Here is a 13,636-nt window from a genome sequence, read left to right as displayed (position 1 = left end):
GAGTCCCTTACTGGAGACAGAACAGAAGCCCACATTAAGATACGTGGATTCTAGCTACCTAATTGGACCTTCCCCTGAAGCATAAACCTGCCCTAAGGACGTGAAGGGACCTTCCCAAGGTGGTACAGCGAGTCAGTGGCAGAGCTGGGAGTAGAACCAGCTTTAAAACCAGACTAGAGGAAACACAAAGCACAACATGTAACAATCCTGCCCTGGCAGCCTAGTTACCTGGGTGAGGCAGATTTAACAGAAAAACCCTGGTGGAAGATGCAACTTCTTGCTTTGCTACTCAACAGGGGCAGAGGACCTGCACAGGAAAGAGTGACTTAGCCCAGGCTTATGGCCTCTGGTGCATTAACAGCCATAGACTCCGAGGATTTTTACCCTTCCTCTGTAGGCAGGAAGAGAACGTGTTCCCACATGGGGCTGGTGAAGCAATGAACAGAACTACAGTCCAAAGTGTAAGCAGATAATTGCCTCATGGAGCGAGGAAGCCAGCACATCATCAAGGAGAAGACTAGATTTTATGCAAGGACTAACCATGTGGGCTCTTCTGAAATAACATGTCTTATTGGTCTTTCCTGAGATGGCTTAAAAAAAAAAAAAAAAAAAAAGGCATTACAGGCAGGATTTGAGATGGGCAATCAGAAGGGTTAGGACTAGAGAAACCCTCATATGGACATGGAAGAGAATGAAATTCCTGCACTTAGAAAGACAAATAAGAGGGGACACCAAAAAAAAAACAAAAACAAAACCATCTATAACCTGGCACCTAATCGAGATCCGGTCTCACCCTCTCACAACACAAAGGGCCGGCCAACAAGATTACATGGGGACAAATTCAAACTCCACAGAAATTTGTGCTTTTCTTTCACACCACACAAACTGTGCAACTCTCCCCAGCAGGATGGCAGTGAAGCAAATGCAAATCGCCAAGATTCAGAGAGAGAAGGGATCTCTGTATGGAGAACCAGACCATACAGAGTTACAACAGTTAAAGTCAACGAATACTGGAAGAGAAATTAAGCCTCATGCTTCAGCGCTTAAGCCAACTAACGACTAAGGATTAGGAGGGAGCCAGTCGCAGGGTCAGCTTACCCCACATCTGCCTACTGCTGGATTCTTAAACCTTCCTCTGAAGCAACTCGTGCGGACAACTGTCTGGGAGTGGACACTGGGCTAGAAAGCTCCCGGGTCTGGTAGCGTCCTTGTTTTCCATATATGGCACAGGGGCATTACCGGGATGAGTCTGTCAATGGCTGGAGAAGAACAGTGGAAACAGCAGCCATAGGGGTAAGCCCCACACTGCACCCCTGCCAACACTCCACAGTTGGAAAGCAGGCAAGGGAGAAGTGAGCCAGGGTCTCGCCTCCTACTGAGAAATTCTGGAGGGACAGCCTAGCGCAGCCCTTCCTAAAGGAGGTCCATGAAGAGCTAGCCACCCACATGGGGCTAGATCGCCTGTTTGCTCCCAGCTGCTGCATCACACTCGAATCTGCTAAAAATACACGTCTAACTACTGCACCACATAAGGGGCTGCAGTAGTTGACAAAGGGATTCAATAGGACTGAATGGAAGAGGCAACGGCCAGTGGGAGGAGAGGAGACGCTGGGCAAGCTTATTATGAGGTATCTAATACAGCAGGAGCCCCAGTCATGGACCAGGAGACCATTGCACTGAGCACTTTACAAACACACAGAGAAAGTCCCTGCCCCAGAGAGTCACTAGCGTGCAAACGCAAACATATTCCACTAGAACAGAACAGCCTGAGAACCCCTGGCAAACAACCTGCTCAAATACAGGGTGAAACTCCTCCTAATGAGGGAGGTGTTACGTACGAGTTCTGGGAGCTCAGAAAACAACTCCAGATAGATGCTTTGTGGATGGCAGGGTGAAAATATCTGGACTGCACAGAACCAGGTTTGAAGCCTAACAAGGCTGCTGTAGCTCTTTAGCCTTGCAGGTTAATCCCATTTTGCCCAAATGGAGCCCCTTCCATCTGAGGATCTCAAAGCACTTTACACACATGAATTAAGTGAACCTCACAGACCTCCTGGGAGCTTGGCAAGCAGGAAGGACCCATTTTCCTGTACTCTGCCTTAAAATCCAGGATCCTGCCTGCTCTGTGTGGATATTAAAGCTCTTTCCCTGAGTGTGTGGATTTGTCCCAGAGTTCTTGGTCCAAAGTCTCCCCTCCACCCTACAAAAAGCTAGCTGACTGCCTCTACCACAGAAGCAACCCTATTTCAGCCAGGCTGGGAGCATGCACAGTTTGCTAGACATTCTGTGATTCTTCAGGATGAATGATGCTCTACAGACAGAAGCAAAGCCCCTGGTAAATTCCATCTTGTGCTTTTATGGCTCAGCTGAATTAAACTCTGCCTGCCCTCCCAACAGGCTGACACAGATTGAGAGACTTCCCCCTTTCCACGGGACAATGGCTGCAGCCCCAATTGTTCTGCCAGTTTCCTCCCCCAGGAATCTAATCTTGTGACACCCCCTTCGGCCCCCCGCTTTATTTTTTTTTTCCAGGGCTACTGCCGCTGGTCCCTCCCCAGCTCATTGTTAACAGCGCGTCCAGCCAGGAAAGTGATTGATCACTAGGGAGAAAGGCCAAGCCGTGACGGGTCGTTTAACAATTTCAATTAAACTCTGCAGCGCTCAGACACTGAAGTGGGGTGGGAGGGGGGAGAGAGAGAGAGAGAAGGAAATTAAAACTTCTACCCTCTGCTCCAAGCGACAAACCCCACAGCAGCAGGGGCGGCTCACGCTCTCCCTGGAGGTATACGGTTTGAGAGGGAACCTCTCCCCGCTTGCAGAAGAAGCTACAGCAGTTGGCCCATCATGCCCTGGGTCTTACAGTATCAGATTCATGTCCTCCAGCCCCATATAGCTACAGGATTAAAGTGGTCTCATCCACAAAAAACACACAAATCCTCACGAATCATTACATGCCCCCAGGGCTTTGAAATAATAGGTGCTCTGACCCATTTGTGCACCCACATTTTCCCAGCCACACACTGCCTAAGAAAACGTGCACTGAATATTCAACTGAGCCCCTGAAGTTCCTTCCCACTGCCAGGATTGGCGCTTGATTCTTGGTTATGTGCAGTGACTTTTTTTAGGCACAGGAGATCCTGGAGGGCTAATCACAGAGCTGTGGCACCAAATCCACTGAGACAGCACAAGGACTCTTAGAGGGATTTTAAAAATCAGCATCTCGGCCTGTCATATGGAAAGGCGCTTTAATGAGCAGCAGAAGGCAGCAAACATTCTGCTCACCCAGTATCTTACCCACAAGAGCAAGCGAGCGAGCGAATGAATCAGAGTGGGTTGGGAGTAGAAAGCTCCTCTCATGGAGGGACAGAGCCTCATGTAGCAGGCCCATCCCGCCACCCCAGAATGGACCGAGCCCTTCTCCATCCGGGCATTCAGCACCTGGGAGCAGCAAGGAGAGGACAAAGCCAGAGCAAGGCAATAGAGAACCCCATCCAATTGCATTTGATTGAGGTAGAGTCATCTGCCAATTAAAATCCCAGGGTGAAGGGGAGGACGCCAACCTCGTTCTTTCCCCTCCTAGCACAGGGCAGGGTGGGAGGAAATTCAGTCCATTGCCCTGCAGGGCACTCCTTACCAGGCACCCATCAAGCCAAGCACACCAGCTGTTTCACTTGTTTCTTCCTTATGTTATTGAAGCTGAGGATAGAATCATAGAACACTAGAACTGGAGAGGTCAAGACAGATTAGAAACTTATTCTCAGCCCTTCCTTAACAATGCTCTCCCTTTGTAGGCATCACTCGCCTTTCTAGACCTTCAGAGCCTTATTCCTTCTTCCTCCTGAGAGCTGACCACGGATCCCTCCACCAAACCAGCATCATTCAGGTTGTCCCAGGATACCTGACCTTGCAGTAAGCTGGCCTGCGTGTGACGTTCCCAAGGGGACCGGGTTAGTCCCTTGCAACAACTACAGAACTTTTTTCCCCAGTGTGCATTTGGTGCTGTCGTCTAGGGTGTGCTGTGTTTCCATAACCCCAGCGCTGTGTATGTTAAGAGTTTTATCCCCTGTCCCTTCTCCCACTCAGAGCTTTGCAGTGCCTGACCCAGCAGAGTTTCTCTCTGCTTGTTTTTATAACCCTCAGCCTCACTAACTTTGATTCCCCAACACTGAACATAGCCCTGAGCTGATCTAAGGCTCTCCAAGTCAGCCTCATTTATTTCTCCCCAACCACATTCTTCCCTCATCCTATGAAGCTTTTCATATGAATTCTTTTGCATTCGTGAGAAGTGTGACAGACAGATCTGGCAATGGGATTCCTGTATCCAGAGCATAAGCACATCACAGGCTGCAGGAGGGAAACTTCTCCCAGGCTGTATTACAAGCACGCCCCGGACGGGGACCTTCCAGGGTGAAAAGTTTGCTGCCTGTCCATGGCCCATTCAGCCCTTTGCTTCTCTGCCAAGAGCACCATTGAATGTGGTGGGTTTTATGATGTGACCACATCTCTAGCAGTTGGACCAGGACTTGCTCTACCTACCTACATTAAATTTTCTTCCTCCCACCCGTTGGGCCCATTGTCCATCTTAAATCCACACCCCTTCTGGCTGCGAAAAGGGGCCTTTCTAGAGCATTTTAGCAGGAAGGCTTTGTAGATCCAGAATAGGGTGCTTCACCCTCATCTCCCGACCAAACCAGAGCAGCAGCGTTCAAGAGGAGTCCATAAAGCGTACTCAGAACTGCTCCTGCAAGCAGACACACTCCATGTCTCCAATTGCTCCCCAGTGGCTCAGTTATCTCACACAATGGTCATTTTTTTAGATTACCCTGTTTGAATTCTTCATCCCAATGGCTTACTTATCCACTCAGCTGGTTAGCCTGGTTAGCTCGCCTTTCCTCTCACTGCCCTTCCGCCGCTTCCCCACACTCCGCTGAGCTGTTCCTATAGCTCAAGTCTTCCTTCCTCCTAGCCAACGCTCAGGTGCACCGACACACTGGGTGTCTCTAATCTCACGTATTCGACCAGCCCCAGGAAGGAGGAGCTGGACACCCGCACTTTGGAGTGGTTCGGATCCAAACCTTTGTCCTTGGGACCACAGCTCTGTGATACAATTCAGATCTTCCCATCCACCCGTTTCCTTCATAGTGGTGTCTGGGCAGGGGCTGCTAACAAGATCCTACCAACAAGGTCCTGTTCTTTTGTTTATTTCTCTACAGCCCTAGCAGCTCCCAGTTTCCCTCCCCACCCACCACTGGGGCCAAGACTTCCAGGGCATCTTCCCTGCGCCTAAACAGGAACTTGTCCCCTGAGGACATGACCTCTTTTCATCTTTAAGAGAACCAGTGCAGTCACTCTCCTGACCATCACAATGTACCACCCACAACACTAACCATGGTCCTTTCTACCAATACCGCCAGTCCTCTCCTGGGTGTAGCTCAATGTCTGTCTCCATAAGGTTGTGTAATTCTCCCCCCCTTCTAGTGATCCTGCTTTCTTGTGTGTCCATTGTACACCTAAACCAGCTCTCACTCATGTTTCATTCTCCTGCCATTTCCATATTCCACCTAGGACCTTGTCCGCTGCTGAAAGGGGTTTGGGAGTGCTCTGCGGGCCCCTGCTCAACAAGCCGTCAATGCACCCTCATAACCCGTCCCCGCTGGTGTCTCTGCTGCAGTGGTGTGGACACAACCAGGTCAGTGCAAGCACACAGAACCAGCCTGAAATCCATTCCTATTTCAGTTCTGCAGCTGGCAGGCACTGCTGACGGGTTAAACATTACCCAGGAAGGAACCTGAAATTCAAGGCCTGACAATTGTTTCCAGCTGACTGGCCTGGATGGCAATTTTTCACAAGATAAATCTGACCAGAAGCAAGTGGCAATGACTGAGGACCCTCAGCGCCAGCATGCCCTATAGAAGCTGTGCTGCTTCCTTTCCCTGGGCTATATTCTGCCAACTCTCCCCTAATCCCCATCCAGCCATCCTCTGCATTTCATGGCTCCCACGCAGATGCTACCAGTAGCAGCTTTTACACCATCAGTGAAATCTGGATTCATACGCCCAGCCCCTGGCTGCAGAGTTGTCCCCACTCCACAGCAGGAGTGACAAACATCACAGGCCCTGTTCCCACGGACTCTCAGATCAAGGCCCTTGGAGTAGAATTCACAGAAACTGACAAGAGACGGAGCAAGCTGCAACGCCCAGGTTCCTGCAGCTGCTGGAAGAGGCAAAGGTACTCACTGCTCTTAGAGGCTTTGACTTTGGCCACCAGTTTCTGCACGCCAGGTAAATCCCCATTTTTCACAGCCTGTATCAGCTCCTGCTCTCGTCCCATCATGGACAGGTTGGAGTGGCAGGCGTATGAAAGGAAGAGGCCCTCAGCTCCCTCCGGTTCATAAAGCCACGGGTGCTCACGGAGCAGCTGCTCAGAGTGCTCTCACATGGAGAAATAGCCCAGCAAGAAAAAGATTTTAAAATCCCACGTGACATAAAAAAGGCCTTTACAAAAAGTTCTCTATTAATGGTGACAGAACGCAGCGAGGAGTCACTTTCCTGCGGAAGAGGACGGCAAAGAGGATGCCATCTGCTTAAAGCCCATGCAATCAATTACACGAAAAAGTACTTCCATGCTTCCCAGCAGCAAAGCCGGGCAATTTGGAGGAGGGGACTGGGAGAGTTTGCATTGAGAAGAATCTGGCTTCTTAACTACACCTGTGCAAACCTCCCAGACACAAAGGGGTCATGTTTTGCTTTCAGGCTGAGCTGTGCTGATGATTCCTTAAGTCTTCCCAAAGGGATTATGTGCTTCTTTCCATCAGGAAGCGATAGATGCTCTCTGTTCTCCCCCTCATGCTGGCGTTCCTCCTTGTGGCATCTCTGTCAGCCACGCTGCAGACCCCCCTCCTCTGGGCTGCGTTCAGAGCCGTGGTCACAAAGCCCTGGGGGAGAGGCTACTGTGGTGCTTCCAGTACCTGCGAACATCAACAGCAAGATCAGGTTTCAAAGGCTATTTACTTATCAGCATCATTACAACAGTCCATTGCCACGGCTTCTGTGGCCATGCCAGAGAACAAATACTTTGACTATATATAGTACTGGCAAAAGTCAGACTGTCCTCTTGTTAGAAGGGCTGCAGGCACAGAAAGGGAGAAGCCCTGTAATGGAGACCTCCTAACAGTAGGTGCTGTGCGCTGGCCTGACAGGCACAAGAAACGGCATCAAACTGGACCCCTCCATCATGAGTGCTCTGGGAGAAGCATGAGTGCCTGGTCCTGCCACCCACGCATGCAGGATGCAGTGGAGCCAGCTGTGGGAGGAACAAGCGCACAGGCCCAGCCTTGCTGTTTCTCCCCTTGCACAACAGCAATTTTCTGGGCATACCGCCCCCGTTCCAAAAGCAGATCACAAACCTCCCGTAAGCATGCCGCACTCAGCACCCGAGAAGCCTTCCACCTGCATAGGGCGCAAGCGTGCAGAATGTTTTCCCTACTAGTACCGAGCGCTGTGCTGCCTCCCCTACCTCAGTGCGGACACGGGAGCATATAGTCTGGCCTCTGGGGTTCTTCTCTTAGCTCTGGCACTGTTTTGATTCATGGACTTGTGTACAGTGAAGCACAGAAAGGTTAAGTGACTTGCCCATCTCTGCGGGGCTTGAAGGATTCCTCCCTCGGGGGAGCTGGGAGTCGTACTCCAGACACTCCAATGAAAAGGGTGGCGGAAGTGCAAAGTCATAACCTTCCTGGAGTCAGTGATCAACTTCAGTCTGTCTAGTTATGGATACAGCCATCACCGCAGCAGCCGAGTGCTGTCCCGGGTCACTCCCCCAGCCAGGACAGGAGAATGCCCTGTATTGCATTCACCTCTGCTGCTGCTTCTCCCAGCACACCTTCAGAATCCCACTGATGGTCTTCCAGCCTTTTCCCTGGAAGTCTATGAACAACGGGGGACATTCAGGAAGATGGCATCTGAACCCCTATCCAGGCCAACCAGGCCTTGCTGAATTTTTCCTCTCTTTATACCATGCGCACACTGATACTGCTCCCAGAATTAACTTCTTAGAGCGCTCGAATTTAAAAGATACCCATGAGGAAGCCTATTTGCATATGAGCTCTCTCCGGCAATGAGCTGAGCCCAAGCTGGCAGAGAAACAGTCCTCACAGGCAAGAGAAGAATCAAAATTTAATTCAACCCACAGCAAGCTAATTCCCTGATGATGGACTGTCTCCATCTCTGCTGCATAGGGTGTGTTTTCAGAAACTGCAATCCCCCTGCCTCACACCTTACAGGATAGGACCCCACCATACTCATTTCTATCCCCCCAAACCTAGTCTCCAAACTTGGATTTACCCTAAAAATGAAGTTGTTGCAAAAGGTGCTCTGTACACGTCCTGACTTCTCCCGTTCAGCAGCCATGCTTCTAGTCACCCTGTCGTGAAATCTTGGGAGAAGAAGCTTGTGCGAGAGAGCACCAATAAGACAGATTGACACAAGCTGCCAGACTGCTGTCACATAGCTACAAGTCTTCATTAGCACCAATCTGGGGCAGATTAGAACCAGCAAGCCAGTGCTCCAAGGCTCCTCGGTCTGTTACCCTTCACATGTGCCAGGGATTCTGCTAGAACTCCATTTCTTAAAGCTCCTGAGAGGCATCCTTGGCCATTTACCATATTGGGTTCTATTGTAAGAACTTGGCCTGCAGCACTACTGGAATTCTAAAATCGATCATAAGGCGATAGGAAAGTCCATAGGCTGTTGTAATTATGGAGGCTAACAAAGGGTGACGAAAAGTAGGTCGGGGTAAGAAATCTGGCCTCCTGCATCGTCACATGTTGGCACCAAGTCTGACTCTTGGAACAATACTGCAAAGGGAAGAAGGCCAACTAATTCAGCTAAGATCATTTCCTGGTAAAGGACACCCACCCAGGTGTGACTGCAGGACAGGGCTGAGAGGGCACACACCCCCTGGGTGGCACAGAGGCACGTGCCACGCAATGACAGCCTTCCTTGTTGGGAGGGGAGGGGAGGGGAGGCCCCCTTGCTAGTGCTATCTACAAAGGCAATGCTAGTTGGTGCTCCCCCCCTCACTGGGTTTACTGGGGTGACTAATGTGCATCAAGCGTGGGACAGGACCAGCCAACGCCCTCCATTTATGAGCTTCAGCAGCAACTCTCACCAGTCCGAAGTTGTTGGTGTCATACGTCTGGGGGGCAACTCTTGCCTTGTGAGTAACGGGCTTGACCCACTCCTAGTAGTGATGCAAGGCTGAGCTGAGACAAGGCAGCCCTACCCAGTAGATACGACACCTTGGGTTGAGCTGGTTGGAGAGGCGCATGTGAGCCAATGGCTGTGGAATGAACACAGAGAAGCATGGCAGATGCTTGCACATTCAGCAGGCATCAAGAGGCTGAAATTCAGCCTCAGAGGGTCCTATGTGCACACACTGCGCAGAGAAGATCTTTTCAACATGGACAGCTGGTCAGAAGTTGAGACTTGGCTTGCTGGTGGGATTTGACAGCTAAATTCAAGCCTGGTGTCATCTCTGTCTGCTTGCCATGGCAGAGGGTTAGACTTTCCCCTGCTTGGTACATTTACAATTACATGGGGACACCATGTCTCCAATCCCCAGGGCTGGGGAAATGCCTTTCCCTACCAGATAGAAGCCAGTTCACTTTCTGGGCTGAAGAGGTTGGATCTGCAGGGGTTTTCCCAGGCAGCAGCCTGCATGTGACTGCAGGCCTTGGGTTCATGCAGGTAGACTAGGCCCAGGGCAGCAAGATTGTTCTGAATTTGCCTGTCCCAAGCTGGTGTCAGCTCAGATGTGCAGACACTTCCCCACCTTCACTACTGCAGGGGTTCCCTCTCTCTTTGTGCTATAATCAAATTGCAGCCACTTGGTGGGAGTCAAACACTTGAGTCTCCCCTCACTGCTTCTCGCCATAAGCAACACATGAATCGGGTTAGCAAAACATCTCCTGGAACCTCAGTGGCTGCACCAGCTTACAGCTGTTCTGTTTCGTTTCGTTCTTATTCCACTTCATTTGCTATCATACCAACACACTGGCCCTTGCCCTTTTTAATAAGGCAGGTTTTTTTTAAAGGCAATCTACACAAGGAAGCAGACACAGAGCTAAATGCCAGCTGTGCCTCCAATATCACCCAAGGCTGTGGAGAACCATAACAGACACCAGCGGCCCTGTGGCACCAAGGCTTAACTATCTGCACCTCTCAAGCATCACATGGGTGCAGCGGTATCAGACGTAGTTCAGAGCTAGAAACTTTTCCCCATTCTTTCCTGGCTGGTATTTATTGGCAATAGTCTGGAACTTGAGTTGCTGTACCCCGTGACAGCCAACTGCCCTTCCCCGACCCGAGAAAGCTGATCCTTCAGCCCAGGAATTCACCTGGAGATCCCAGGAATCTGAAATATTCCTTCACCAAACAACTCAGAGAGGGAAAGAACAGGAGAATGAGGTAAGAGGAGGAGAAGAGATGATGAACAGCAACATAAATACCAAACACAACAAAAGAGAAACCCCAGCCCTGAAGGGCAGTCTGGGGAAATTATCCACACCTCCTGCCTTCAGAAGGAGAAAACCTGATGCAAAAGGTTGCTCTGAGGGAAACACTCTACCTTACAATCAGAACAACAAACACCTGGCATAGAGGTAGCTCCTTTTCCAAGCACTATACAGACCTGGGGAGGTCCGGTCCCGTCCCCCCCGCTATAAAAAAACTCAGGTAGACAATCACCGCCATGACACAAAGGGGTAAGCAGAGGCCGGGAGGTTCAAGACCACACAAGGCGTGAGAGGCAACAAAAGCCAAAGAGGAGGATTACAAAGCCGGGGGAGGAACAGTTTACTGCAGCGGGGGCAGGGGGAAGAGACAGAACCTGGAGCCCTTTCCTGCACAGGCCGAACTCTCAGACTCCAGAGAAATGAGCTCTGACAAGGGGGGTCTTTGAACGCCTGTTTCTCCGGGGCTCAAACAATTGTTTGCAGATCAAACCGGGACCCGCGCCGGTTACAAGACTTTGAAAGCTGCGGCCCAGGCACGACCCGCCCCCAGCAAGGGGAATAAGGCGGGCAGCAAACACCGCCCCCCCGCCCCTTCGCTCCCCCTAACTCACCTCCTCACGCGCTCCCCTGAACTCCCAGGGGCACAGCTGCAGTAAGTCCTCAGCCACGCCTGCCCCTGGCCGCCCAGCACGCGGAGCCGGGGCCGGGCAAGCCCGGAGCCGGTCTCCGGCCCCCTCCCTTTGATCTCTCACTGTCCCGCACCCGGGCGGAGGGCAGCGGCTCTCCAGGCGCCGGGACTGCCCGGAGAGCAGAGCCGCGGCCCCTCTCCCCGCTGGGGTGCTCGGCGCCCCGCCGGGCCGGCCAGAGACTCCCAGGGGCACCGCCGAACCCGCGGCTGGAGGGGACCCGTCCGGCCCGCTTCGCTCCCTGCTCGGAACTCTGCAAAGTCTCTCCCCCGAGCCGCCTGCCCTGCAGGAAATCCCTCCCCGCCTCCCGTCCGGCCCTCCTGATTGGAAAAGCCAAGGGGGCTGCGCGAGCTGGGCAGGGCCGGGGCGGCTGTCAGTCAGGCGGCTGCCGCTCCATATTCAGGCAAGGGAAGGGGCGTGCAGAGCGCTCCGGGACCCCCGCGGGCTGCAGGAGCACGTGCCCAGGTGTGCCCGGCGGGGGGCTTCTCCCCTAGCCGGAGCCTGGAAGTCCGAGCGAAGCTGCTCGCTCGCCTTCCTCTGCTTCCCTGGGTTCTTCCCGTCCGGCTGCAGGGAGCACGGGTGTCCCTTACCCAGGGGTTTGCCGGAGTGGCTCGTTACAGTTTTCAAGGTGTGAAGTGCAGCCAAGCAACTGAATGAAGCAATTGTTTTTACTGCTTCTCTAGTCTGACTTGGGGGTCCCGGCTGCATTTCAAACTCTGTAATCACCCGTGGAGCCATCTGCCCTGCGTGTAATGCCCCCACGTTATCCTCTCTGAATTTTGTTTGAGTTGGAGGGCGTGCACCAATCTTGGGGCATATTACCTCTGCTGCAGGGCTCCACCCTTGTACAGCTGGGGTGCCAAAATCTGAATCTCGCAACACACGTTAGACAGTTGGGTCCTACACAAAGGGAATTGAAGGGGGTTCCATATGGGTGCAGAGCTCCTTGCAGGATTGGGGATAGACCATTAACTCTTGGAGGCAAAGGCCTTGCCTTCTTCCCTGTCTGTAAAATGTTCTTTGTGCCCCGTGGCATAATACAAGCAATAGTTAACCACATTTAATCTTTACCAGGGTGAAGCACTGAAAATAGGATGCCATCAAAAATTAATCATGGAAGGCAACTTCTGAAAAGGAGCCGAGCCACCGAACTGGACTCGGTAGGCCTGCCTGGTCAGGAGGGTTTCTTAGAACAGGAGAAACAATGGGGAGTGCTGTGGCACCTTCAAGATGAACAAATGTATTTGGATATAAGCTTTCGGGGGCTGGAGGCCACTGCTTCATGTGGCATCTGATGAAGTGGGCTCCAGCCCCTAAAAGCTTATGTCCAAACGGTCGTGTTCATCTTTTAGGTGCCAGAGGACTCTGTTGTTTTTTGCTGACACACTCACACAACAATCCCTCTGAAACTTAGATTAGGAGGTTGCCTAATAAAGTTGGACAGCTTTCACTACATAATACCAGTGGATTATCAACAACTAATCAGATTAAAAGACCCATACGTTGTCTTAATTCACTAAGGGCCCAACTCACAATGCTTCTTGGTTTCTGCGGGAGCCATAAATACTCGGCACTTCTGCGGATCATCTCCTAGGAAATTACGGTTTATTGAGCAACATGAATAATGAGGAAAATGGCAGGGCTGGGTGATAAGGAAGAGCTGGAGTTCTGAAAACATGCTCAGCGCTAACTAAAACGAGATGATTATGCATATTTGAAAATTAGAAACATCAGCGTTTCACAGCTGCTATTTCGAAGCCCAGCATTATAAGTAATCTTGCTAAGAAGTGACATGAAGTTAAAGGTCTTGTCATTCATTATGTGATTTTGTCGGAGCTTGTAAAGTGCACTGACATTTACACTAATCCCCCGAATATATGTAGTACCTTTGTCCTTTTAAGGATCTTAATTATGCTTCACAATACCCTGGGAAGCAAATAAGCTGACTTTGTAGAGGGGAAACTAAGAGCTGGGCAACACACAGTTTTTGAACCAGTGGCACTACTTCCTTCAGGGATGTGACTTTCTGCCAATGTAGCTACACTGATACAATCCCTAGCACAGATGCAGTTATACCAGTAATTTATAGTACAGGTTGAACCTCTCTCGTACAGCTCCCTCAGGACCTGACCGGTGCCAGGCGAGAGAATTTACAGGATGACAGAAGGTCAATGTTTCTAGCATGTTACCAACACTTCCACTGCTTACTGGCCTTTTAGAAAACATTTAGGGGGTAAATTACAGCTAAATAACAGCACAGAACTCTGAGAGCCAAGGCTGGTGGCTGTAAACAAACTTTATGGGACCATGGGAAACATGGCCAGACCCATGGTAAATAGTCATCCGGATTATGGTATGGAGTTGGCCAGATGAGAGTTCTGAATTAGAGAAGTTCAGCTTGTAATACAATTTACTTCCATTCCCATGCAGGAATACA

At 51.0% G+C, this 13,636-nt stretch overlaps 1 protein-coding gene across 5 annotated transcripts in view; it reads right to left on the bottom strand.

Moving 5' to 3' along the window:
• Nucleotides 1–11,437, bottom strand: part of CASKIN2 (CASK interacting protein 2) — a 77,672-nt gene extending 66,235 nt beyond the window's left edge. For 4 of the 5 annotated variants that reach the window (XM_075014843.1, XM_075014844.1, XM_075014846.1 and 1 more), the window contains exons 1-2: nt 11,125–11,437; nt 6,237–6,967 (exon numbers count right to left, since the gene is read on the bottom strand). In XM_075014843.1, the coding sequence (XP_074870944.1) occupies nt 6,237–6,333 (97 nt within the window). In that variant the 5' untranslated portion in view covers nt 6,334–6,967; nt 11,125–11,437. Of the gene's footprint in view, nt 1–6,236; nt 6,968–11,124 lie in introns of those variants that run through there. The other variant, XM_075014848.1, reaches the window with a different exon arrangement.
• Between the last annotated feature and the right edge of the window lie 2,199 nt (nt 11,438–13,636).

The sequence above is a fragment of the Carettochelys insculpta genome, chromosome 20 (assembly GCF_033958435.1).
Source record: "Carettochelys insculpta isolate YL-2023 chromosome 20, ASM3395843v1, whole genome shotgun sequence".
Classification (NCBI taxonomy): domain Eukaryota; kingdom Metazoa; phylum Chordata; order Testudines; family Carettochelyidae; genus Carettochelys; species Carettochelys insculpta.
This window is presented reverse-complemented; position numbering and strand designations above follow the sequence as displayed.